The sequence below is a fragment of the Suillus fuscotomentosus genome, assembly GCF_016647785.1.
Source record: "Suillus fuscotomentosus strain FC203 chromosome Unknown F5891scaffold_59, whole genome shotgun sequence".
Classification (NCBI taxonomy): Eukaryota; Fungi; Basidiomycota; class Agaricomycetes; order Boletales; family Suillaceae; genus Suillus; species Suillus fuscotomentosus.
The window spans coordinates 318,840-345,410 of NW_024539571.1; the positions used below are offsets into that span (position 1 = coordinate 318,840).

Here is a 26,571-nt window from a genome sequence, read left to right on the forward strand (position 1 = left end):
GCTATAGGAAAGACCACAAGCATATTGGGACGGACCATAGGTGTACTATTCATGCTATAGGGAAGACCGCAGGCTTAATGGGACGGACCATAGGTGTAATATGCATGCTATAGGGAAGACCACAAGCATATTGGGACGGACCATAGGTGTACTATTCATGCTATGGGGAAGACCACAGGCTCATTGGGATGGACCATAGGTCTAATATGCATGCTATAGGGAAGACCACAGGCTTAATGGGACGGACCATAGGTGTACTATTTATGCTATAGGGAAGACCACATGCTCATTGGGAAGGACCACAGGTGTAATATGCCTGCTACAGGGAAGACCACAGGCTCATTGGGACAGACCATAGGTGTACTATTCATGCTATAGGGAAGACCACACACCACCACCACCCCCTTCAATAGACTAATCTGATTAGAATTACTCCATTTCTACTAGGAAGACACCATGTCTGATTCTTCCTGAAGAACAAGTATGTCACTCAGCTACTATGCACACCACCCCCCACCACCCCTTCAACAGACTAATGTGACTAGAATTATTCCATTTCTACTAGGAAGACACCATGTCTGATTCTTCCTGAAGAACATGTATGTCACTCAGCTACTACACACACACCCTTCAACAGACTAATCTGACTGGAATTACTCCATTTCTACTAGGAAGACACCATGTCCGATTCTTCCTGAAGAACATGTATGTCACTCAGCTACTACGCACACCACTCCCCACCACCCCTTCAACAGACTAATCTGACTGGAATTACTTCATTTCTACTAGGAAGACACCATGTTCGATTCTTCCTGAAGAAGAAGTATGTCACTCAGCTACTACGCACACCACCCCCCACCACCACCTTTCAACTGACTAATCGGATTAGAATAACTCTATTTCTACTAGGAAGACACCATGTCCGATTCTTCCTGAAGAAGAAGTATGTCACTCAGCTACTACGCACACCACCCCCCACCACCCCCTTTCAACTGACTAATCGGATTAGAATAACTCTATTTCTACTAGGAAGACACCATGTCCGATTCTTCCTGAAGAACATGTATGTCACTCAGCTACTACCTTCATTTTCTCTCAATTAATGAATACATATGTAGATGTAGCTCAAAAGTACTCCATTGGTTGCTACTAGTGATGTCTCAGCTCTCACATACTTCCAGGTCCATTCAGCAATCAAACACTCTTCATTCTTTGCTCCATCCGTCCCTTCAACACTTTGTCCAGCCCATGCATTACTGCGTGATGGTGAGTGGGTTGGCATTGATGAAGACTGGTATTTGAAACACGTCAAAACAGCTGACTCACGTCCATTGGAATTACAACAATTAATATTTTCATTAGATCCAGCTCAGTCTTCAGCTACAGTCAGTGTGTGTCCAATTTGTTTTTGTTCTCATGGTTGTGACACATTCATTGCCAGGTCACTGCAGACTCCACACCTGTCGACCTCATATCCTTATCACAATCTATTGATAATATCACGCACCATATAGTTCACGGCCTCTCTACCCCATTGGGCAAGATGTACACGTCGCTTTGCCTTCTTGCAAGAGAAGCAGCTAGGCAGACACAGACCTGTAGAAGTGATTCAAGAGTATGAAGCTGAAAGTAGAGAAGCATGAGAGAGCGGAGTCACAAGACATAGACACCATTGATATTGATCTTTATAATGTTGCACAAGTGCAGAAGACTGTGCACATGAGGAAAAACCACACACAGTAATATTCTTCGATATCAGGTTAGTCTAGACAATTGTGATCAGCATGTAAGATAGAGGACAAAACATGAGTCAGGATTACAAAAGCATGTTTGCATACACATAAGAATTTTAACATGAGTCATCGGCATGCAATGAGCAAGGTAAGTCATAGGCAAGTAGTAGCATAAGTCACGACAAGTATCATAGTCGAGATCAGACAATATGACAGGTGGTTATCAAAGCTGTAAACGTCAGTTATACTCAAATTCATCCTCATCTACAAGAGGAAGTAAACGGCGATCCAGGACATGAGCAGGCTGAAGATGTGAGGCATATTGGCGCGAAAATGGAGAGCCCTCAGAGTATGGCACAACTGCCGAATGAGATGGCAAGTGCGTAGTGTTTTGGTTCGGGGAAGGTCCCATGCATGCCTTTGATGAGGCACGAACGTATGGCTTAGGATGACTAGGGAATAGACAACAATTAACACAGTAAGATTGGCAACATGGCAACGACATACTTGTGACCCTTGGTAGACCTCATACCCATGCTTGCCCTGTCCTGCAACATGAAAGTATGTGAGAAATAAAGACAAAGATATAATGCAAAAATACGTACATGGGTCCTGCTCCAATGTCTCGCAGCCACCATTCCCGTTTCAATGTTGTTGGCCTCCCTTGCACTTTCATAATCATCACGAGTCCATTTCCTAGTCTCAGAGGCCATTGAGCGGCGGATATCTTCACGTACGCAGTTGTACTGGTATCGTCCTGCTGCTACATTCGAACCTTGAGGGGTCGCATGAGGAGATGACAGTGGTGGAGATGACGGTGGGAGATCATCGTCGGACTCATCTGAGTGAATGCTGTGATCCAGGAGTTCATCATGGTCAGTGTGAATAGGGACAGGTGGAATCGAGCGCAAAGCCCTATGTTGTGAGCGCAAAGCCCCATGTTGTGAGCGCAAAGCCCCAGAGTTGGAGCGCGGAGCCCGATAGTCGGAGCGCGGAGCTGCGGGGTACAAGCGCGAAGCTTCCTGGTGAGAGCGCGAAGCTCCAATAGAGCATGAAGTCCCTGTATTTAAACGCTCAGTAACATGGGGAGGGAGGTCCTTGATAAATTTCTCCGACTCTTCCAGACAACGTAAAATGACGCCATCTGTGTCGATAACAAGAGGGATTGAGTACACCTCGTGAGAGTATCCAGCGAAGTCTGATAGCTGACCTGTGATGCAAAAAAAATGTTAGTTTATGTAGGGTACAGACTACCTGAATACGCACGAGTCCACCCCTTGATAGATAAGATGACATCGGGCTCCTGCACAACCGTGCCACGAGTTCTGTGATTCTCATTGGACTTCTTCGATTTACCTTTCCGCTTTGTCATTGTGGCTTTCTCTGCATTGTCCTCGTCCTCATCTCGGCCCAACTCAGCCTCATACATGTCGCCGAGATGCTTCCTGAGATATGGACCCACTAAGGCACGTAATTGACTCGCAGACAGCGATTTGAGATCAAAATCAGGGCCAGGGGGTGGAACTCCTGCTGGCCAGTCATGAATGCAAAGTTGCGTAGAGTAAAGAATGTCAAGCATCCTCATCCACCTGCTGTTCAACGTTTTAGAGGGATGACCAGCATCAGCTACCGAAAGCATGTGAGTACACCGACAGCGGAATCTAATAAGACACAAACCAAATGCTTCACTGATGATTAAAGGCGCCACCATGCGATTTCTATCCCTGGTGGATTTGCCGTTGCGCAAGAGGGGAGCATTGGGGACTGCGACAGGTGGTGGGAGAAAATTGAGACTCTTGCCTTCTGCTTGAGCAGCCTCCAAGTCCTTGTATCTGTAACGCATCCCATGTATATTAGTATCACATCCCCTCAAAGAAAAAGACAAAAAAACACACTTTAGGATTGTAGTAAGCTCATCTATCAAGTGCTTTACATCTACTTGTCGAGCGCCAATGAGAGCCTTCACCATATTAGACCCCGCAAAAAAGCCAGAGGCCTGCCGACCAGATTCCTCATCTCCTGGATAAATGGTGATACCAGCGATATGGATTCCGTGGGTGCGGTACCAATATGAAGCCTTCCAAATATTTAGTCATTGATCAAGTCACCGAAGAACACTTACCGATTTCGCAAACACTTCACGAACTGCTGTCATGAGACTGGATGACTCCCGTGATGAAAGATCCTCAGGGCTGGCGACCACGCTATCCCAATGGTGTTGGATTTTCTTCCATAGGGATGCGTGGTTAGGGTCTTTGTACGGGTGGGCATGATAGTGCGCATTTTGCTTGACTTTCCATGATGCCAAGTTCGCTGGAAGGTCATTAATAAACACTGAAACAGTCATGAATACAATAACTTATGTTCTTTGGATGGAGGTAGTACAGTCGGGAACCAGGCTTGATGCTGGTTCCAGGCAGACTCTTTGCGAGTTGCCTTCATCGCTAGTCCTGCCTCGATAAGAATCACCCTCCAGTGTTTCCCAAACTCTTTTCCAATTGCAGTTGCTTCAGCCATAACTCTCTTGCCAAATTCTTCCATTTTCAAAACGCCTTCTTTGGACAGTCTTCCTGCTTTATGTGTGGCCCCATCCCCATCTTCAGACATCTGATCTTCATCGCAGCCCTCGGGATCGGCATCGGCATTGTCACCGTGGTCGTCTGCCACCGCTCGTCCCTTCTGCTTGTCATTCGCAGACAGTCTGAATGGCCTCGCAGGATCATTAGCGCGTTCTGCTTTCTTTCGCTTCTCTTTGAGTTCTGCCCAGTCGCTGTCAGAGTCAGAGCTCTCTGTGGGTTCGCTCTCATGACCAGGAGCATACGATTTGTGGGCACCAGATCTACGTGGGTGAACGGTCGTGGATGCAACTGCGGCAAGACACATTAGTTGCGTACTAATATATATATATATATAGCAAAATTTAAATTTACCTGCAGTCTTCTCCTGTTTATTCGTCGCTGCAGTACCATCACATTCACCGTCGGACGGAACTACAATAAAGCATGTTAGTTGTATACCACGAGACATGCCACAAAACTTACCTGCATCTCTCTTCCTTTCGTTCGTCATAGTAGTGCCACCACATTCAGCGTCAGATAGACCTGCAATAAAATATGTTCGTTGTATACTATGACATGTGTAGTAAAACTTACCTGCATCTCTCTCCCCTTCATTTGTCTCCCTTTTGTTCATCTTAGTAATGCCACCACATTCACCGTCAGATAGACCTGCAATAAAATATGTTTGTTGTATACTACGACATGTGTAGCAAAGCTTACCTGCGTCTCTCTCCCCTTTGTTTGTCACTGCAACACCACCACATTCACCGTCGGATCTCTCCCCTTTGTCTGTCGCTGCAGCACCACCGCATTCACCGTTGGATCTCTCTCCCCTTTGTTTGTCGCTGTAGCACCACCACATTCACCGTCGGATAGAACTGTCATGCAACATATTAGTTATTTACTACAGAATGTTTAGTAGTACTTACGTGCAGTCTGCTCTCTGTGGTTCGTTGCTGCAGCAGGTCAACATTTAAATACATCCCGCATGGGAGCAACACACATACCTGAATCCTCATTGGCAGCATTACTAGTACCATCTTCCTCGAGACCAGCTGTACAACAAAATTTAATGAGAGTTGATAGCGAGTAAAAGACTGAGAGAAAACTTACCTGATGGCACATCACCATCTGCGCCATTTGTGGACCCGTCGGCGGTGTCAGACAACTGGACCTCGGGACCTTCGTTCACGTCACTGCGCTTCTTCCTGCCAAGTGACGAGTGTTTGCTGAAGTTAGAGAAGAAAATATCTTCTTCAGCAGATGATGTCATGGGATCAGAACATTCGGACCTTGGAAGAGGGCGAGCCTTGGGTTGAGGATGCGGCTGATGTTGATTTAGTAGATAATAAAATGACAACTATAAGCTTACACGGTCTTGGTTTTGGGTATTCATGACAGACTTCGGGCCAGCATGAGAGCGAGTTTGCTTTCGCGTAGTATGTGTAGAGGCCTTTAGCAATCAGCAGTGGTTGCAGTGCGAACAATAGGTAACACATTACCTGGTTGTCATCGGCATCAGATTCAGCAGCCTTTTGGTCCTTGAACGTGTAAGTGCGAACATAGTCAGGCGGTGGTGGGGCTTTAGTCCGACGCCCTGAACGGGTAACAAGAGGCATTTGAGACTGCTTCCAACGATCACGAAGATACGAGGAAGATTAAGTTGAAGAACACGAAGTTGCCTCAACAGTTTTATTTCACCGACATGAAGTCAGGTAAAGATACAAAAAGCGTGAAAAAGTTGAGAATGTTAGAGTGAATATAGGAGGGGCTGGAAATTTTGACGGTGTCTGAATATCGTATCACATTATATACAGCGACCAGACTCTATGGAAATAGTTATTGCGTTGATTGAATAATTATCTGGAATGGAACTTACTAGTGTATCAGGGTGTCACCCCCAAATAAAGCTAGTAAATGTGGGCCCTTACTCAGGGATGTGTCACAGTAATATAACAGAGCCAAAACAACGGTTGGAATAGAGTTGAGAGACGATGTGCGGTGTATGAGACGTCGAGTTATAAGTTATGGCAGTATAAAGGCCGGGAAGAGAAGGTAAATAAGATAGTGCGAAGGTACGATATAATGCACAAGTGGTGAAAAAACTGAATCCAGACTTCGATACACAGTAGAGACGCCAGTAGAACCTTCATTTGTGGGGATGACTGCTATTTCCAATGGTAACGGACGGCGTACGAAAGGGACATGTGAGGGTAGACTCACCTATAGAAAATGGAAAGGCGGATGGAATGGACCGCCATAATATGCAGGTATGTGGATGGATGACGATAATGACCTCTGAGGATTTGGTGCGAGGGTATATCACTAGAAGTAGATGTGAGACAAATGTGTACACTCACCGATTAAAGACTGGAAGTGAAGTATGACGCACCAGATTGAATGCACTGTCATAATATGCGAGAAATTAATGATGAGGTTAAAGGACCTATTTAAACAGATGATTAAGATTTTAGCATATTCTGAGGATATGGCACTTACCCGCAAGATGATAGTCACTCAATCCAGACTTAAGTTCTTTCCGATCCTCGGTGGAGTGTACAAAAAGGATATGTGAGGGCAGATCAGTAGAAGTAGATAAGAAATGTGCTCACTAGTGAAAAACTGAAAGAAAAGCACGACACACCGGGCAGAGAATGGATGCGAGGCACTCCTGCGGAAGGTCTTCAACCCTATTGGTGCAGCAACGAATGAGCAACCAGGGCGACCCTCCAGACACGCAGTCTAAGAGTGATAGATCAGCGACACGAAGTCGACTAATCAGGGTTTGAACGGCACGAAGCCAGTTCAGATGCCAAGAGAGGGCCGGGAGTCGGAGTTGAGGCTGGAAGTTGACAGCCACGACGATCTAATGAGGAGGCAGTGGTGGGCTGGAAGTTGAGGGCGACGACGATCTAATGAGGAGGCAGGACGATAGAGGCAGTGATGAAGAGTTGAACAAAGTTGGGACTTTCCCACAATTGCACTTGCTACCCAGATTCAATCGGAATTTCATTGGGGATTTTCCCACTGCGTTTCTATTCAATTCCTTACATTTCTATCTACCGCCATTCATCCTTCCTCTTCTCTCTTCTCATCATCCTTCCTCTCTCTCTCTCATCCTGCCTCACTAGATCGTTGTCGCCCTCAACTTCCAGCCTCAACTCCCGACTCCCAGCCCTCTCTTGGCATCTGAACTGGCTTCGTGCCGTTCAAACCCTGATTAGTTGACTTCGTGTCGCTGATCTATCACTCTTAGACTGCGTGTCTGGAGGGTCGCCCTGGTTCTCATTCATTGCTGCACCAATAGGGTTGAAGACCTTCTGCGGGAGTGCCTCGCATCTGTTCTCTGCCCGGTGTGTCGTGTTTCTCTTCTTTCATCTTGACTTTCAGTCTTTCACCAGTGAGCGTACATATTTTCTCTTAACTACTTCTGCTGATCTGCCTTCACATGTCCTTTGCATGGTATCATTGCTGTCATTGTGAGCAGCGACACAAACTCTCACGATCATATTCCACAACGCAACACAAGGTACGTTGACTTTCGCTTTCGTTACAGACATCCACTTACGATTTGTAGCATTCATCATGCCCAATGCTCTGACATTGTTTAAGTCGAATTGCACGCTCTCAGACAGTACGTATTTGTCAATCTATCTCTGTCATGCACTGATGCTTATGTTTACAACAGGTTGGTTGCAAGCTTTCGATGCCCGCGCTGTCGCTGTGCAGGGAAATTTAGTCATTACGATGCCCAACATGCACTTCGTTCCAGAGTTTTACCACTTTGAAGAAGAAGACCTACAAGCCCGGGCAGATGGTCGCTTCGGCGTTATCGATTGCTTCCAGTGGCCTCAGTCTTACGATGACTCTTTTTGTCATGCTGTTTGCATTCCTCGAAAGGAGGCATTTCCATTCCCGCATCCGCTACATTGGGCCTGGTTCACCCCTAGCCGGGATGACCTTAAGTCCATTCCAGGGAATTCATTTCCTGTAGGCACGCTGGCTCCTGATAAGGTCGATGGCTTGCAGTCCCTTCTCAAACTGGCTGAGCAACGAGGAGTCTGCGATTACAGAAAGGATCAGCCGGACAGAGGTCAAATCATATACAGTCGCCTCTTGTACCTCCTTCATGCCATCGCACGGTTGAAGTCCCACCCCCTTACTTTTCGAGATCTCCTCATTTTTGTCACCGACGCTCAGCGCCTCTTTCTCGACATATACTCTTACATTGACTGGGTACTCATCGCCCAACCTCATACCACTTTCGGTGTTCGCCATGAGGTCAACTTAGGATGGATGGGGGGGTTCGCGCAGAGCAGCGACATCTGTGAGAAGTTATTCTGCGCTGGCGTCCCAGCTTGGTATGTCCGTGCAAGTGCATACATACCCCCGAAAATGATGGTCGTTGAACCGGTCTTACTCACACGCCCGGATCACAGCATTATTGCCATGTACGCAGAGGGCAGAAAAATCCGCCCATTTGAAGTCATCTACCGCGGTCAAGGTGGTCGCAATCGTCATACGCACATTCGCCGCCTATATGCAGGCACGACATACCAAGATCCCGAGTCTGACAAATCCTCTCAACCATTGTCCAGCTCAAGTCGTCCTGCTTCTGGTCCCAAATTATCTGCTCTTGGCAAGGCGCCTAAACAGAAGGGTAAACAACAGCACCGGCCTTGTATGTACCCTTTTTCCTTTGTATATGTTGCATACTCACGCAATTTTCAGACTTCATCGAAGCTCGCCCTACACAGTCAGGTGAATCTAGGGATAAGTGGAAAGATCCCAAGACTCCTTTCCTTCCACCGCCGAACCTGCATTGGGATGGCGCCATGAAAACTGCCATTAAGGACCAGTCTCGTGTTCACACACCCTACATTATTGATCGGGGGTATAGATTCCCCGAACCCGCTCTCCTCATTGGTCCCAAGTTGCCTGAACGATTGCAACTATACCTTGCCAACTGGCTCGCTGCTCGTCCACTGTGGATTGGCCGAGTTGACCATGATCCTCCACGCACTTATCCCACTCCTCAGCTCTGGCGCGATTTCCTCAGTAGCGTCCCTTCTGTCCAACCACAATCTTCCAAAGGGAAAGAGCCAGATGGAAAGAGTCTCACAGCCACCGAGAAGGGGAAGCGAGCAATGCGGGACTTATTCGGCGATGACCTGTTGGAAACTCAGGGTGATATATTTTCGCCAGAAGGAGTTGTTAAATTTCGGGGTGAACAAGTCTCCATCGCTAGTCTCGCCACCCCTCCTTCGCTTCTGGTTCAGAAGATCACCTGGGAGTTATTTGAACTTGGCTTTCGGTACGAGTTGAGGGATCTTGATTGTTACTTGGCATGGGGATGTTGGAACAATGATGCTGTTGGTCGCGAGCAGCTCCTCCATAGCATCTTCCCGGGCGAGGCTGGTTTGGTGATGTGGTCGGAGTCGTTTCTGTCGGAGAACTATGGGTTGTGGAACAACACCTTGATGGGTTGTCTTCCTTACCTTGAGAATTTCCGGAGACTGCTTTGCGATTGGGATGATGTTCCGCCTTGTCTTACGACACCACTGACCTCGGACAATTTCACAGATACATACTCCTGGGAAGTCAGGCACACGGCGGCGACGTTTTACGTTCAAACATTCTTCGATCATTTCGGCAGGCCTCCCATTGTGCCCCACTCGCTTCCCATGCAATCATAATCTCATAATTTCGCTGTTTTTGTCTTTGCCCGTAGCAATGTCTTGCGGTTTTGTTACCTCATCATTATATGTTTGATTGATGTTGCTGTATTCCTGCTAGTTGAATTTGCGTGACATAATCAGCGACACTGCCTCCAGCATAATTTGATGTTCCTGTGCAATGTAGGAAACTCCATTACTCAACTTTGTAGGGCCACAGCATGGACTTCAATTTGTAGGCTTCTCGTCCTCTCATCTGTTTGCTCTCATTCATGTATCCTCTGTTTCCAAGCTCCTTTTTCATTCTGCAAGTCCCATCAAAACATATATCTGGTTCAGTCGGTCGCACAACAAAATTCTCTTATTGGGTTAGCGCAGTTACTGACATAATTACATTATGACATTGAAATGCAGATGATGAGATGTCCGACTATGTAAGGTTCCTGACCCGAAGGACTTGCTCTGATGCGATTATGGACATTTGCCTTGAGGGCTTTGTCTTCCAACTCCCAGTGTATCCACCACCACCACCAGTTATTCCATTGAACTCTCCTCAACTGCCCGTCAGTCCACCCAGTGTCCACTACAATTAATCACTGCCATCGAACTCTGCTGGACTGCGCGTCCATGACTTGAGGTTCTCCAATTGACTTTGTGTCGTTGTTTCTCTTCCTTATAAGACTTCGGGTCTTAAGGAATTTCGTCATGGCGGTCCGCCGTCCGAAGCCTCGACGTCATAGAGCAACCACCCTTGGTTCACCATCGCCTCCGTCGACACAACAATCGAGCACTATTATTTGTGAACCTTGGATGGTCAAGAAATGGAAACGCCCCCGCGAGACTAAGAAGCTAAACCTTTATCTTCCTGGCCCGCCTCCTGTCTTGATTATGCCAGGACGACGACATTTATCACAGCAAATTCTACCTCGTTCATTGTCCATGTCTAGGACAGAACTAGAACACAAGGATGATGAAGCGACCATTCCATTCAGCGACTCCCTGCATTTCTCTGACCATCCTGTTCCCCGTCGTCTCACCAGCTCACAGAAAAGGGCCAATCAATGGCGCAGATGGTCAGAAGACATCATTCCGCGCATGATAGTGCCCTATCTATCTTATATTGAGGAGACTTTATCGCTACGCCATGCCAACATACCAGGAGAACACCATTCAAATGATGGAGAGTGCGGGACTGGGTGCAGAACTCGTAGTATCAAGGTTGCATGCGTACTTTTCGACGGTATGTTATCATCTTTCTTGTCTTCTAACTTTGGTCTGATGTACATTACAGCTTTCGAAGAAATCACCATCATCGCCTGTCCTTGTTTTCCCGCCCCGCTTCAGCTTCTTCGTCGCGGCCTTTTTCCATGTGCACCCATGGTTCCCTCTCTGGCAGTAGACTTACGAGTTCTGAAGTTCGTTCGCCTCCTCTTTGTTCGTCAGTCCCCCAACCAAACTGCTTGGTGCGATGCTCTGGAGACCTTTCTTGATGGAATGAGATACAAGTTGACATTGAAGGTCAGTATTTCCCTGCTCATGGGTGCGCCTGTATACTTAACCTTCTTTCAGAATAGCTTGCGGCGTCGCTTCAGCAATGTGTTTCACTGGTACTGGGTCTTGACTGTGTTGGCTCGGGATTACATCTCTACCCTCATTACTGATGCCCGGAAGGACGGTTCTTGTGTGGACCAGCCTAGTGAGTATCTTTGTTCACAGTGCCCACTCTGTTTCGGAGGGAACAATTGGCGAAACGAAGTGAGAGGTTCTCCTTCCATGTGCGTCATCTATTATGACTCTACTGCACCAGTTGACCATTTCCAGGCCAAATATTATTGTGTGCATTGACGCATGCTTCACACAAAAATGTTCCACAAATCCTCACGGTGCTACTGGCAACGATCCTCTTAACCCAACATCGTCTTTCTTTCTACCAATGGCCGATGTGAACGCAATGGAAGATTTTGTTCAAAGGTGTCGTGGAGAAAGTCGTCAAGCAAGGGCCTCCAGGGCGGAGCCAGACAAAGATTGCTATGAAGAGGGCATGTGTGTACCAGTGTCGGTCTTGAACGGGTGTGGAGACTCTTTCATCGCTGCAGACGAAAAGCGAGAGAAGGCAAGTACTCGCTTCTTTACCGATACAGGCCTGATGGCCTTGCTTTGTAGACACGATCGTGTACTGTGGGTCGTGAACCTCACATCGGCGGGAGAAAAACAACACTATGCGCTTGCTCTATTGGATCGGTTGTTTGAACATCTCCCTGCTCAGATGACCATTGGGCTTCTATATGACATTGGATGCCAGCTCGAACGGAGCTGTCGCAAGTGGAAGTTCATGGACAACTCTATTCTATCTCGCATTGCGTTTGCTGTTGCCGTATTCCATGCCTATGGTCACCAGTGGCCTTGTCAGATTGTGTACCACCCCAGGAAGCGAGAAGGATTCGGACTGTCTGACAGTGAAGGATGCGAACGACTGTGGAGTTTCCTCAAGCCCCTCATCCCCTCCTTGTGTGTTTCTGGGGTACGTATGATCTATTCGTATCATTCTATGTATCTTACTCTTCGCTATGAAGTTTAATCAGCGGCTTTTCGTCCTCGACACACAAATTCGTCATCTGGACTCAAAATCATTACAAGGGTTTGGACATTGGCTCCATCGGCACTGGATCCACTGTCAAATAAAGAAAAACGGTGCACTGGACAGTCTACATGACTTACAGGTGGACGAACATATGCTTCGTGTAGAATGGAAGGCTCAGGTTGATTACCAGACGAAACCCGCACCACGTACGTCTGTAATAACCAAATGTTCTAAGAGTCCTGAACTGAACCTTACATAGGACAATCTAGAAACAAGGCGGCGGAGGTGATTACTACCATCCTAGCACTGGAGAAGACCCTAGAAGCTCAGGAGGCTTCTATTCGTGAGCTCGAGATGCAGCTCCATGGTGGCCGTGTCCCTGACATTGTCGAGTTCAACCTGCAGCTGGCAGACATCCGCTCACGGCGAGCGAAAACTGCTGACTCTCTCCGACGATGACGAGCTGCGCTTGGAACAGAGGACAAGGTCAACCTGGAGAAGATGAAGAAGGATGTTTATCTTATGGTTCACTTGAATGCCCTTGCAGTCAAAACTCGTATTCGCGACCGCCTTCGTCAACGCAAGTTTGAGTTTGAGAGACTTGAGAGATCGTACAGAGCAACAATCAATGGTGCGTTGACGATTTGACCGGACTGGTGCACGTCTCACAATTTTCCAGCTGAGCACAAGCTTCATGCCAATACTCAGCAGTCGATCAAGCGGTGAGAGCCCGGCATCCTCAAATTAGTTTCAACGTACAATGGTTTGTGTTATCAACTACGATCTCTTATACGCCAGCGTCGAGCACCTCCTTATGCTGTTATGCCTCACATCATCCCACGTGATGGCATCTTTCTGCTTGATGTTGATGATGACATCTGGCAAGATGTCGGGCTTGATGATGACACTATAGCGCCGCCAGCATGGCTATCAGATGATGCCGTCCGAAATGGTATCCGCTTGCAACTTGAGGTTGATCGGTGCATGGAGGAGGAAGCTCAACTGATGCATGAGAGGGCTGTCATTCAAGAATGGATGTTGGCGGAGTGGGGGGCCATAAGAGGTGCCTCGAACAATGCAGGTATGTGTGTCCTTACAATGTTATCAATGGTTGTTAGTGACGTTGCAGTGACAGACACAGTCTGAACTTGTCAACATATGTTTAGTCTGGAAGAAAAAGGTTCAGTGTATTCCTTGCGCATGGCCAGTTGGTGAGAGCTGGGGACCCTCTGACGAAGCATTGCTTCAGGCCGCTCGTGATCAAGCGCAGTCATCCTTTCGTGATGAGGATGATGCCGAGAGTGTGGAAGGGGAGGAAGGTGATTGCGAGGGAGACCTGGAATATGGTGAGATCGGAGACGAGGAACTGATGGATGCTATTGAAGACATTGCACTAGTGGACGAGTACAGGTATGATCACAGTAATGAGTTATTGGATGACACGGATGACATTGATGATCACTTTATGCCTTCCTCCCCTATTAAATTGTTAAATAAATGTCGGTGCATATAGAATTTATAGTTTTTGGTCCTCCATTAAATTGTCAAATAAATGTTGGCGCATATAGAATTTATAGTTGTCACTTGGTTTTGGCTGACAGATGTGTTAGAATGTATTATACAGTAGCTATTAGTGATGTCTCAGCTCCAAACTGCATTTTTCAGAAAATGAGCATAACATGCTGGATAAAATTCCTAAATGCATGAAAATATTTATGCACATAGATTGAGCCAAAATCTGGGAGGCATCTAAGGGGAATTCTTACTGTTATGCATACATCACTAGTAGCAACCAATGGAGTACTTTTGAGCTACATCTACATATATATTCATTAATTGAGAGAAAATGAAGGTAGTAGCTGAGTGACATACTTGTTCTTCAGGAAGAATCGGACATGGTGTCTTCCTAGTAGAAATGGAGTAATTCTAGTTGGAATAGTCTGTTGAAGGGAAGGGGGGGGTGCAGTCTTCCCTATTGCATGAATAGTACACTTATGATCCATCCCATTAAGCCTGTGGTCTTCCCTATAGCATGAATAGTACACCTATGGTCTGTCCCAATGAGCCTGCGGTCTTCCCTATAGCATGCATATTACACCTATGGTCTGTCCCATTAAGCTTATGGTCTTCCCTATTGCAGGCACATCACACCTATGGTCCTTCCCATTAAGCTTCTGGTCTCGCCTGTTTATCATTTTTGCAATGCTGTGGTATGCCATCCCTATTCATCTATCTATGTGAAAGTCTGGAGTACTATAGACAAAGGTTGTAGTAACAATATTGGGTCCAATAGTATGTAAACGGCCATGAGGTACTGCAGCTAATGTGGTTAAACAGGGAGGAGCCCCCTACCAAGATGCAAGCAGAGTGAGCATTGAGGAGTGGGTGTGATGAACCAACATGTGTGTGGTTTGAAGTGTACGTACCAGTAGTGTTAGGTGGAACTGGACTGGGCATAGGACAGTTTTCCAGAGGATGTGAGCGGGTCCAGTGGGTATATAATGAAATCTGTTGTGGGTTATGCGCCTGGCATGTTGGAGATGACTGTAGGTTGTCTGGACAAAGTATACAATTTTGATATATTGTTCAATTATATAAAAAAAGATTCATTATGTTTATGGGGGGTCTAGGAGGCAGGGCACAGGTCACAGATGCAATCCACAAAGGTAGGGAAATTTGCCAAAAAATCATCATTTGAAGACCCCAGACACCCCTACGTTATAGGGAATTCAAGTGGTCCAAATCATCATATGGTACTCCCACAACATATTCCCAATGGTCTTTGGTCCCTAACAACAACAGGGAAAGACCACAGAACATTGGGTAGACCACCAGAAAAGTACCTCTTAGGTGAAAACCTCTATAGGTAGCAATCAACCTAAGAGGTGTCCAAAATGGGGTGACCAAAGTGCTGCAAACCTTCTTCTAATTCCAATTGTTGAAGTGATCATCTAAGGTGTCTCGCCTGGATCCGGGTCCCATCTCACAAGTACTTGTAGCGATGGGGTTGATATCTGCCCACCCGCGCTCTGGGGCTTCACCATCAGTCCGCCCGACACCCTTGATGAAGTTAAATGAGAATTTGGTTTGGCAACTGGCGATATGCACTGGTAGATGGAACTTAGGAACAAGGAATGTGACAACCTTGTGATTGTGGTCGATATGATACTGGTGTGGGAATGTCGACATGTGCGACCAAAGATTTTTATTCCACTGACAGGCAATATCATAAGATACGTTGAGGATGCGAATGTCTTGTGAAGAGCGCATGCTTGAAAAAAATAGATAGTCCATATTGATGTACCTATCAATGGTAGGTTCAGAAATGCGACTATGATATGTTAAATACAAGAAATTACCTTTCTCCTTTTTGTAAGTCACCAACTGAACACGGTCGTTTGAAATTGTGCCACGCACAATCAACTGTGCCTGCACCTGTTGCCGCAAGTCCACGCGAAGCCCTCGTATCTGCTAGGTTCACAGCAGAGTGGCTAGAACATGTGCTCTTCTACATTTAATCATGGTTAGCACCGTGTCTCAGGCGAGTGTATTAAACTTACCTCCTGGGGATTCCCCACCCTGTAGTGCGAAGCCAGAAAGTCCTTGTACGTGGTCTCCTCCACCAAAAATGCGTACCCATGATTCAGTCCAGGATCAACGGCATCTGACGATACATTACGCCAAACTAGTCGGAAATTTGCATCAATAGCCAGAAAAATTGCATATAAAAATCTGTGGCTGAGTTAAGAATGAAAATGAAAAACTTATATGGGTGTTCTCACTGGAATTCTGGTGGCGAATTTTCCCACCCAACAGGTAGATTCCTGCTTGGATGGGGACAGGCAGGGCATAAGACGGCACAAGCACCGGCCTCTGTTGCTTGGATGCCTCCAGGATGATGACCCTGACTGCAGCGCTTCATTTGCATCACGAAGCGCCATTCGCGTATCATCCGAAGAAGACTCGCATAACGATCCTAAGGGATACATGTCAGTAAAGATGTATTTGAATGCAAGATCACTTTGCCTACCTTTAGAACACGGGTGCCTGTGTTATCTGTGAGGCGAGCAACGGTATTATAAAACTCCCATGCCGATACTTTAGATTCAAAGGACAGCATTTGAAAATACTCTAGCACATGAAAGGTGGCGGCTGATTTAGGGTCCAGTGTGGTGGCGGGAAACAAGCAAACACGTAGCAACTGGGTGATGTGCGGCTGTGCAGACTCGCATCCACAGAAATTGAGTCCAACTTCATGGACACCATTGTAGTCAAGAATAACAAAGTCGTCATTGAATGTGGGGATCGGATTGACACATTGGACACCAATGGGATGCTCAAGCTGAAAGCGGACTCCCAAGGCCTTCAATGTGGTGGTCTGAAATGAGGTGCCATTCCAACACTGCGACTTTGTAAGTTCAAATTGATATTTGGAAACAAAAAGCATACATACCTCTATCCTGTGAAGCATTGCCCACGCATGGCCTTCCACTTACAGGCACAATCCCATTGCTCCATCAACATTCACTGCCGGTCTCTTTACCTGAACCTGCGCTGCCGGTCTCTTTGCCTGAACCTGCACTGCCAGTCTCTTTACCTGAACCTGCGCTGCCGGTCTCTTTACCTGAACCTGCACACCTTTCAGTCATATGACACTGTAAAACCCTGTCATAGGATGTGTACATTGGCCTGCAAAACCTGGCCTACCGGACACTGGCCGGTGTACGTATATCCAGGATCGGCCGACTATGTGAAATATGGACAGGCCAATGACTCTAGTAAAAATGATATATCTGCAGGACCTGGACAGGCCAGTGTCTCTACACACCTGTAGTACCTGGACAGGCTGGTGTTTCTAGTATACATGATGTATCTACAGGACCTGGACAGGCCAGTGTCTCTACATACCTGCAGTACCTGGACAGGCCGGTGTCTCTAGTATACATGATGTATCTGCAGGACCTGGACAGGCCGGTGTCTCTACATACCTGCAGTACCTGGACAGGCCAGTGTTTCTAGTATAAATGACAGATAGGCCAAACACTGTAGGGGCTAATGGTAGCTCTTGGATTAGTATGGTTTTGAAGGCACTTGAAGACCTCCATCCTCCAGTATAAAAAAATGGTAATATCTAAAATACAGTGCAGTGTAAACAATTTTGGATCAGTAACTAAACTATCCAAACATCATCAGTATTCAAGTTGGATCAAAGGATTGGGATGAGGTTATTACCTTTGATCCAACTTGAATACTGATGATAAAGGCTAATGAAAAAAATAATATAAAACCTACAAAATCTGTGCAATACACTAGTAGTACAGTTGTGACCCACAAAACAGTAACACATGCATGTAGAGGTGATGAGCCATCCTCACCCTGCATATCACTGTGATGGTGAATCTGTGAATATTCTAAAATATATACAGTGGCTAGGGCATCAATCTTGGGCTATTCAAAATTCACTGTACACTATGAAGGCCAGGTCATGCATAATCTACATCAAGTTATAGCCATTGATAGTGTACAGTGAATTGTGAAGAACCCAACATTCTGGTAGTCTGCCCCTGGCATATGTGAAGGGGAACAGCTGCCCCAAAGGTCAATACCGGCTGGCCCTGTATTTCGTTCTGTGCAAATGGGCCAGTTGCATAGGTTATGACCAATACTCCTGTGGGCCGGCCTGCTTCTACAATGTGAAAAGGGGGCTGGCCGCACCTATAGTGACCCATACCAATGAGGGCCGGCCTGGTTGTGCAGTCTGTGCAAATGGGCCAGCTGCATGGGTAATGGCCTATACTCCTGTGGGCCGGCCTGCTTCTACAATGTGAAAAGGGGGCTGGCTGCACCTATAGTGACTCATACCAATGAAGGCCGGCCTGGTTGTGCAGTCTGTGCAAATGGGCCAGCTGCATGAGTAATGACCTATATTCAAACATGTATGGCCAGTGCCATATTGAATATTTCTTTAAGTCTCAAGCACAGATATACAAAACATTGAATCAACTCTAAGCCATTGTGATACAAGATGTATGGAATGATATATCAAATATTTCAGACATTGTACTTCTTTGGAGGTGCTTTGTCTCTGACAGAACGACGAGGTGGATCAGGAGGGGAAGCTTTCACCTTTTTCTTGGTTGGTTCCTCCACATCTGCAGCAGGCCTCTTACCCTTCCCTTTAGCATTGGATTTCCTCACCCTCTTGTCCACCTTGCTTACTTTCTTAGCCAATCTTTCTTCTTCCTCAACCCTCTTCTCCTCCTCAGCCCTCTTCTCCTCCTCGACTCTCCTTTTCTCCTTCAACTTCCTTTTCTCCTCTGAATGCCTCTTCTCAATGTCTTTCCTCACAACAAACAACCCCAGGCTCTCATCTTTCAGCATGGCTTCTACTGCTGCCCCTATCTCTACAACCTTTTCCTCAATCTGGTCGCCCATCTGGATGCCCAAGATAGAGTTACCCAAGTAGTCAGGTACATCATCTCCAGCTTCGTCGGCTTCATACTCCTGAGCACGACAACACTCACGAAGTAGGAGTCCAAGTCCCAGGGCCACAACCATGCCCCATCCACGAGAATCGAACTGGTAGTTACTCAAATGCTCCAGGGCGACTGAGGCAATTTTCATATCCTCATGGATGTCTTGAGGCAGATATGCCTGAGACCATGTCCAAGAAGCCCAGACAGGAAGATGCTGTTTCCTTGACTTTGAATCTGTTCTTTGCTTTAAAAAAGACAAAATCAATGTAAAATCATGCGGTTAAGAGATCTGACATACCAGAAGCTTCTGAACCGCAGTAAGAAGACAATGATATGAAGGGACAGTAGAGAGAGACTTGAGGTAAGGGACCATGTCCCTAGCAAGATGGTATTTTGGGCTGGACTCAGGAATGGTCGGAGTCTCCACCTCGACGTCATCTTCATCTGAAGAGCTTTTACCGTTGGTGACCTTGTTCAAGAGTCCTTCCTCATCTGAAGAGACTTCAACATAGGCAGGCTTCGCCCTTGACTTGCCCTTTGCAGCTCCTTTCTTAGTGCGAGCATCATAGAAATCAGCTTGCCTATATCCAACAAAACGTACAATCGGCATGTCATGACTAGCACGGTCTTTCCAGTGGGAGTAGATTGCAGTGATCGTGTCCTTTTGCAGGTGGGAAGGATCCCTGATGACAACATTCTCAGGAATGCATCCTGAATCAAGGTAGTGAGTGGGATCGGTCGACATCTCACCCCAGGGCACCAGAGCCCTAGGATTGTTGGTAATAACAGCTGGGAAAAGTGAGTAAATGATACAATCACATAAGACAAATCAACTCACCGTAGGCCTTTTGAAAGACAGCCCGAACAAGCTGTTGTCTGTGCTTCAGCTTGAGACATACAAAGCCTGTGGGTAGGCAAGGATAACCATCATCATTGACCTCAACAGTGAGATCTGGGAGATTATTTTCATCGTCATCCTCTCCATCACTAACCTCTCCATCGGCTGACAGACTTTTAGCTACCATATTAAATTAAAAAATTAAAAGAGACATTTACCATATTCTCCTTTGAGAAGCCAGTTGGCAAGACGATCTTGAGCATGTTCTGCCCATTTCCGATTGTCTTTGGTCGCCTGAGTAAAAGGTTTTTTGGCCTTTTGTGGCGAAGTCTCCCAGCTTTAGAAACAAGTTAGTCATTATTAACAATATGAAGCATCAAAAACACTTACACAGTAGTTCCAGGAGCTTTTCCCTCACCTCAGTCATGGGCTGTAAGGATGACGACATGCAATCCCATGGTTCTCCGGACCATGTCTATAAAGTCCTCCACCATTTTTTTCTGGTTACAGGTACGGTATCTATTGATGTATTGTTGAGTTATATAGCATGTATGCCAATAGAATCTTGGGAAAAAAATACCTGTCCTTGGTATCTGCAGGAGGTCCTTCCTGGTTCTATTTTCCTGCAACTCGCTCAAGCTCCTTCTTCACCTCAGGGGACATGGCCTGGTGCCACATGCGGGCCAATCTTGTCCTCTGACCCATAGACTTTGGGTTGGAGGTATCTCTGTGCTGCTTGTCATATTCTGCAAATTCATCCTTAAATAATTTTTGGACGACATCAAAACCAGAGAATTCTGTCTTGTACTTCCCAGCATCCTCAGGCTTATCATCTTCCCTCTGTCTCACCATCTCTACAGTAACAGCATCTGGAGCAGATGTGTCCTTAGTTCCTCCCTCAATAATCTCTTCCTCTGCCTTGCGATCCTCATCATCTTCCAGGAAGTCCAAATAATAGGCACGAACAGCCTGTATTGATTAGATTAGTATAGAACACAATTATAAAAGCTCACCTTGCACAGATTTTTCTCAGGAAGCATGACACAAGGGTCTTTGGCTGCTTCACTGCTGCCTATAGCATCTTTGATTGTCTTGAGGATGCGAGCCCTGATGCCAGAATTTCCTTTAGCTGCTACAAAGGAATCTTTGTGTTCATTCAACACATTGCTAAAAACAAGAGTCCAGCTGGCCATTATATCTGACAAATAAGAATCACAGGGATGCAGGCCAGTACAAGTTTGCAGATGTACTGTTGGACCAGACTTCATTGTTGAAAAACTCAACATTACAAACAAGGTCATGTGACAAACACGGTCATGTGACATTTATGTTGACAATTTTCACTATATTCAAAATCCACAAAGTGCATCTACCAAAGTTTCATTCACAAACAACCAAACATTATTGTCTAAAGCTAAGACATATATGAAGTGACCAAATTTGAGTAATCAAAGAAAGAAATGTACATAATCAAGTCAACAATGGCTTCAAAGGTACATGCATCCATGAACACCCTTGCTTCCTACCTGATGTCAACATGGTGGCCCCTTCAGGAGGGCTGAAGGTGAAAGACTGGGTGCAGGTGTCATTCTTGCACTCAAAGATATAGACCTTATCCTTGCAAGCCCTCACAAAGACTGACCTCCAACAATCAGTCCACCCACAGCTTGGGCATTGGATTGGCAGGAAGCCACCCCAAGGCCGGGACTTGACATCAGCCCATACAAACTTGGAGACCTTCAGACTACCCACAAGTGGTGTCAGTAAGAAGACGTCAGTGTGGCGACCGAGTTTGTAAGCTTGCACCAGCATGTCACCAAATGCGAGGCCAATGGGGCAACGTTCCACAAGGACTTGTTCAGTGAATGCCAGGAGCAAATGGGACGCAAAAGATGGTTGAAAACGTGCGGCGTTGAATGTGACTGTGGCAGAGAGCTTGTGACTGTTGGAATGTCAGATAAGATAAAAATGCAATTTAAATGAACTTACTGAACTACTGTGCGTTGCAATCCTGCAAACGAGTCACTGTTGTTGACAATTGTGCCGCAGCACAAGAGCCACAGGTAGGTTTCGTCCGCATGGTCCAGGAGAGATTGCCATGGACTAAGGATACCCTCCAAGAACTTCAAGTCTCTAGTTAGTAATCAGCGGCAGAAAAATTTAACAAAAAACTTACATCTTCAGTTGGGGCGCCAGCATAGTGCTTCTCGCCATCCAAACTGTACCCGGCAAAAGGATCACCTGAATCATTGTCAGTGTGAGTGGATATACCAACCACCACACGTTCCCATGCGAACGAGTTTTTGAGGTCCTTGATGATTTGACAGATGGTTTTGCGGTAACCGGACGCGTCAGAGACAATGTTGTAGGCGATCTCATGATATTTGATGCCGCTGCTGGTGAAGTAGGGCTGAAGGAATGAATGAGCCAAGGAGAAAGGGCTGGCCGTAGTGTTGAAGTCGACAAGGATGAGGTGAATGAATATCACCGGTGCCGCTGAAAGTTCAGCATGCGATGAGAGCTCGAGGGAAGCGTGGACCTGTAGAAAAGACTTGAGGACTGGGACACCATTAGCGTGATAGAAGCCCTGTCATAGTATTAGTTGTAAATGAACAAATGATGAAAACAAAACACTTACATAGTACGGTGCGCCCTGCTGTTCCAGGGCGATGTGACAACATATGCACTTAAAAGACACGTCCTCATTGAGGATCGTGTCTTCAGTGCCCGGAGGGAGGCGCATACACAGGCGGCACATCACTCTGGGGCAGTGGTTGCACATAAAGAGTGTATTCTCTTTAAATGATGCAGAGCCATCCCGGCAGAGGATACAGAACTGTTGGGAGAAGAAGGTACATTAGCACACATACAGCAAGAAACAAAAGACTTACCTCATTGTGATGAACCGGTTTGGACATCTCCAAACTTTGGCCCCCAGCCAGCTCTCTAGAAAGGCTCTTGGCGGCGGTCTTGAGTATGTTAAGGTGTACGCGTGGCGCTGAGCCACCAGTGCACTTCTTTGCAGTGTTTTTGGTGCGCGCCATGATAGAGAACCTAAAATTGTAGTTAGTATGCCACAGCACCACACAACAACAATAAAAACTCACTAGTAACGAAAGAGACGCGTTGACAAGAGACGCGCGTCCACAAAACACGTGTTAACGAAAGATAGAACTAAATTTGTAGTTAGTATGCGACAGCGCCACAGAAAAAGAACAAAAACTCACCAGAAATGAAAGAGACACGTTGACAAGAGACACGTGTCCACAAAACGCGTGTTGACGAAAGATAGAACTAAATTTGTAGTTAGTATGCGACAGCGCCACAGAAAAAGAACAAAAACTCACCAGAAACGAAAGAGACGCGTTGACAAGAGACGCGCGTCCACAAAACGTGTGTTGACGAAAGATTGAACTAAAATTGTAGTTAATTTGCCACTGCGCCACAGAATAACAACAAAAACTCACCAGTAGCAAAAGAGACACGTTTACAATAAACACGCGTCCACAAAACACGCGCGTTGAGCAAACGTTGGCTGAAATAGTAGTCAGTATGGTCACATAGTCACAAACAAAAGAAATAAAACTTACAAGTGACGAAGACACGTTGACAATAGAGACGCGTCCACAAAACACGCGCGTTGAGCAAACGTTGGCCTGAAATAGTAGTCAGTATGTCACATAGTCACAAACAAAAGAAATAAAACTTACAAGTGACGAAGACGCGTTGACAATAGAGACGCGTCCATAAAACACGCGCGTTGAGCAAACGTTGGCCTGAAATAGTAGTCAGTATGTTACATAGTCACAAACAAAAGAAATAAAACTTACAAGTGACGAAGGAGATGCGTTGACAATAGAGATACGTCCACAAAAGACAATTGTGCGCAAAAACCAACCACAATTGTGCACGTGATATTCCGGCAAAGTCCGAAAGTTGACTTGTGCAAATTTTGCACAAGTCAACTTTCGTACTTTGCCGGAAGATGTCAGCAAACAAGAACAAATCAACAAACAGTACATCAACCATTTCCATTTCTCCCACGGTTCGTTTCTTTCAACCTTTAACCATGTATTGCAACGCTACTCATCCTCCTTTACTCTACCATACCTTCCTTGCATCTGACCTTTGGCTACTTGCAGACTGCAGCTGCAAGTAGTCAAAGGCAGCGCTGCAGTCATCAAGCCCATAATAACAAGTAAGTTCTTTGTACATCCGCTTGACAATACTGATTTTTTTCATATTTATTTACAGTTCTTGTTAATAACTGGTGTGCTATCAAATTTGATAGCGCGCCTTAAAGGTGAGTCTTCTCATTCTGCCAGCGGCTCACTTTTCTTTAGTTTTTTTAGATATATTCTTGGCCATCCATGTCCCCAGGGACTGGCGCCTCTCACTTTGGGCTCTGGGGGATCTTTTTTGGCCATCCATGTCCCCAGGGACTGGCGCCTCTCACTTTGGGCTCTGGGGGATCTTTTTTGGCCATCCATGTCCCCAGGGACTGGCGCCTCTCACTTTGGGCTCTGGGGGATAATTTTTTGACCATCCATGTCCCCAGGGACTGGTGCCTTCATATATCTGTCTCTCCTGTTAAAATCTAATTTACTAACCTGCTCTCTAGCTTTATCAGATCCACTGAATTTTCCGGCTTGTTTTTTGTTTTGTTTTCAAGTCTGATTTGTGCTAACAGTGTTTTTTCAGCTTTATCTCACACATTGTCTGGTAGCGGTTTTGATGAGGTAAGTGTCTTTTCAAGATTCAAGATGATACTGATCTTTGCCATAGTTTTTGGTCTGCACTTGATGCGCCTCCCATTTTTTTTTGACATGTTTAATTCGGTAAGTGTCACTTTAATATTCAACATCATACTAACTATCATTACAGTTGGCTCATTATTAGTTTACTTTTTTACTTTGCTTCATTTACTGTAGGGTGCAAGGCTAGGATGGAGAGGGCCCCTCCATCCCTGTCTTGCATTATTTACCTTAGTTTTTTCTATCTTAGTTTTTTCGACTCCGACTTGTACTTTGCTTGGTGTAGAACATAGACTAAATGTATCACCCTTGTATGGGCATATTCTGGACATGTGACTCATAACTTTTTGCCCAAAAATTAAGTCACGTGATCGTGAGAGTAATGCAAGGTGACATGCGCCTCACTGACTGCACCTCAATTAAAGTAAGTTTGGAAAGAATACAATCTGTTTGTTGCGAGCACATCATTTTTGTGAAGGGACAGGGCAGCTGCGCCCATGGTGTCATCAGTGAGGTTAAGCCAGCCTAGCTGATCACAGTCAGCCTCACTGAGAACACCACAGTCTAACAACCAGTCTTCTCCAGTAGAGTAAGTTTGATTATATATTGTTCGAGCCTCACTCATTTCAGATGCTCACCTTCTATATCTAATAGTGAAAGAAAGTGAATCGTTTCTGTTGTGAGTACATGGCAATGATGTACTCACAACAGAAACGATCCACTTTCTCTCACTTATAGATATAGAAAACAACAGGCTGGTCCAGCCTATGTAGTTCACCACCTTCTATATCTATGAGTGAAAGAAAGTGAATCGTTTCTGTTGCGAGTACATCATTGCCATGTACTCACAACAGAAACGATCCACTTTCTCTTGCTTATAGAAAACAACAGGCTGGTCCAGCCTATGTAGTTCACCACCTTCTATATCTATGAGGGAAAGAAAGTGAATTGTTTCTGTTGCGAGCACATCATTTTCATGGCAATGATATACAAGCAACAGAAACGATCCACTTTCTCTCTCTTATAGATATAGAAAAAAACAGGCTGGTTGAGCCTATGTAGTTCACCTTCTATATCTATGAGTGAAAGAAAGTGAATTGTTTCTGTTGCGAGCACATCATTTTCATGACTGTTGAGGTCAATGATATATCTATAAGTGAAAGAAAGTGAATCATTTCATTTTCATGGCACAGGGTGGCTGCCCCCATGGTGTTCTTAGTGGAGTAGAGCCAGCCTAGTTAATTGAGTCAGCCTCGCTCACAACACCACAATTAAAGTAAGTTTAATTGTCTACTGTCTCCTCTAGTAGAGCAAGTTTGATTGTCTATTGTTCGAGCCTCACACTTACTCTACTAGAGGAGACTAGCTATATGTGGTCCAATTTAAAATTTAATTAGGGTGTATTAGGCTATTACATAATGTGTTCTAATTACATCACAACTAAGTTCAGTCAACATGAGTCCGGAGCGCGAGAACTTTGGTTCACTTTTTTTCACTCATGAACCAAGTCAAAAGGCAGACAACTGAGGTTTTGGCAAGTCTTGACAGGAGGACCAGAGAGATAATGGGCAATTCATCTGAACTAGGGGTCCTAAAAGATGGGCCAAGTTCAAACAGAATTGCTGCAGAAAGGCTAGGAACTGTGGTTGCTGTATTCATTGCAGCCAGCTATTAATGACTGAGGAATCAAGGATGAGATAGGCGTACAGCTACAGCGATGCTTGGCCATACCCGGTGTAAGCCTTGAACTTTGTTATACCGATCAATTTCGCTAGATATGAAATTGACAATGGGCCTGGCTCCTTACGGCATTGCCATGCCATGTTCAACCCTAGAGGGGTGGTAGGTTAATATTTAGGGTTGCACATGAATTTCATGGAGAATTCAGTCAATGTCAATTGGGATGTAGAAAGACCTAAAAAAAAAGCTATATGCTGACAAGGTCAATTGTCACAA

General features: G+C 45.7%; 6 protein-coding genes across 6 annotated transcripts; 2 read left to right on the forward strand and 4 right to left on the reverse strand.

Moving 5' to 3' along the window:
- Positions 1-1,971: 1,971 nt before the first annotated feature.
- On the reverse strand, positions 1,972-5,910 carry F5891DRAFT_983787 (uncharacterized protein; the record flags this gene model as incomplete). Its single annotated transcript, XM_041377362.1, has 19 exons — positions 1,972-2,185; positions 2,241-2,281; positions 2,339-2,943; positions 3,000-3,359; positions 3,411-3,565; positions 3,629-3,810; positions 3,856-4,020; positions 4,119-4,600; positions 4,664-4,723; positions 4,775-4,834; positions 4,886-4,960; positions 5,012-5,136; positions 5,158-5,169; positions 5,221-5,247; positions 5,295-5,346; positions 5,405-5,499; positions 5,584-5,618; positions 5,664-5,744; positions 5,794-5,910. The coding sequence occupies 19 exons, from the start codon at positions 5,908-5,910 to the stop codon at positions 1,972-1,974; spliced, it is 2,943 nt and encodes a 980-aa protein (XP_041221671.1).
- Positions 5,911-7,966: 2,056 nt separating this feature from the next.
- On the forward strand, positions 7,967-9,987 carry F5891DRAFT_959222 (uncharacterized protein; the record flags this gene model as incomplete). The annotated part of the gene is made up of 2 exons (XM_041375636.1): positions 7,967-8,951; positions 9,053-9,987. The coding sequence occupies 2 exons, from the start codon at positions 7,967-7,969 to the stop codon at positions 9,985-9,987; spliced, it is 1,920 nt and encodes a 639-aa protein (XP_041221672.1).
- Positions 9,988-10,905: 918 nt separating this feature from the next.
- On the forward strand, positions 10,906-14,060 carry F5891DRAFT_1130422 (uncharacterized protein; the record flags this gene model as incomplete). Its single annotated transcript, XM_041364528.1, has 9 exons — positions 10,906-11,206; positions 11,258-11,484; positions 11,536-11,741; positions 11,788-12,487; positions 12,540-12,753; positions 12,807-12,914; positions 13,011-13,178; positions 13,275-13,628; positions 13,714-14,060. The coding sequence occupies 9 exons, from the start codon at positions 10,906-10,908 to the stop codon at positions 14,058-14,060; spliced, it is 2,625 nt and encodes an 874-aa protein (XP_041221673.1).
- Positions 14,061-15,472: 1,412 nt separating this feature from the next.
- On the reverse strand, positions 15,473-17,018 carry F5891DRAFT_1193541 (uncharacterized protein; the record flags this gene model as incomplete). Its single annotated transcript, XM_041367764.1, has 6 exons — positions 15,473-15,851; positions 15,907-16,055; positions 16,108-16,279; positions 16,330-16,523; positions 16,578-16,949; positions 17,001-17,018. The coding sequence occupies 6 exons, from the start codon at positions 17,016-17,018 to the stop codon at positions 15,473-15,475; spliced, it is 1,284 nt and encodes a 427-aa protein (XP_041221674.1).
- Positions 17,019-18,598: 1,580 nt separating this feature from the next.
- On the reverse strand, positions 18,599-20,288 carry F5891DRAFT_1193542 (uncharacterized protein; the record flags this gene model as incomplete). Its single annotated transcript, XM_041367765.1, has 5 exons — positions 18,599-19,267; positions 19,322-19,812; positions 19,862-20,026; positions 20,080-20,198; positions 20,248-20,288. 5 exons carry the CDS (start codon positions 20,286-20,288, stop codon positions 18,599-18,601), a joined length of 1,485 nt encoding a protein of 494 aa, XP_041221675.1.
- Positions 20,289-20,476: 188 nt separating this feature from the next.
- F5891DRAFT_1193543 (uncharacterized protein) lies at positions 20,477-22,905 on the reverse strand (the record flags this gene model as incomplete). The annotated part of the gene is made up of 7 exons (XM_041367766.1): positions 20,477-20,830; positions 20,875-21,028; positions 21,504-21,803; positions 21,851-21,984; positions 22,038-22,448; positions 22,500-22,697; positions 22,753-22,905. The coding sequence occupies 7 exons, from the start codon at positions 22,903-22,905 to the stop codon at positions 20,477-20,479; spliced, it is 1,704 nt and encodes a 567-aa protein (XP_041221676.1).
- Between the last annotated feature and the right edge of the window lie 3,666 nt (positions 22,906-26,571).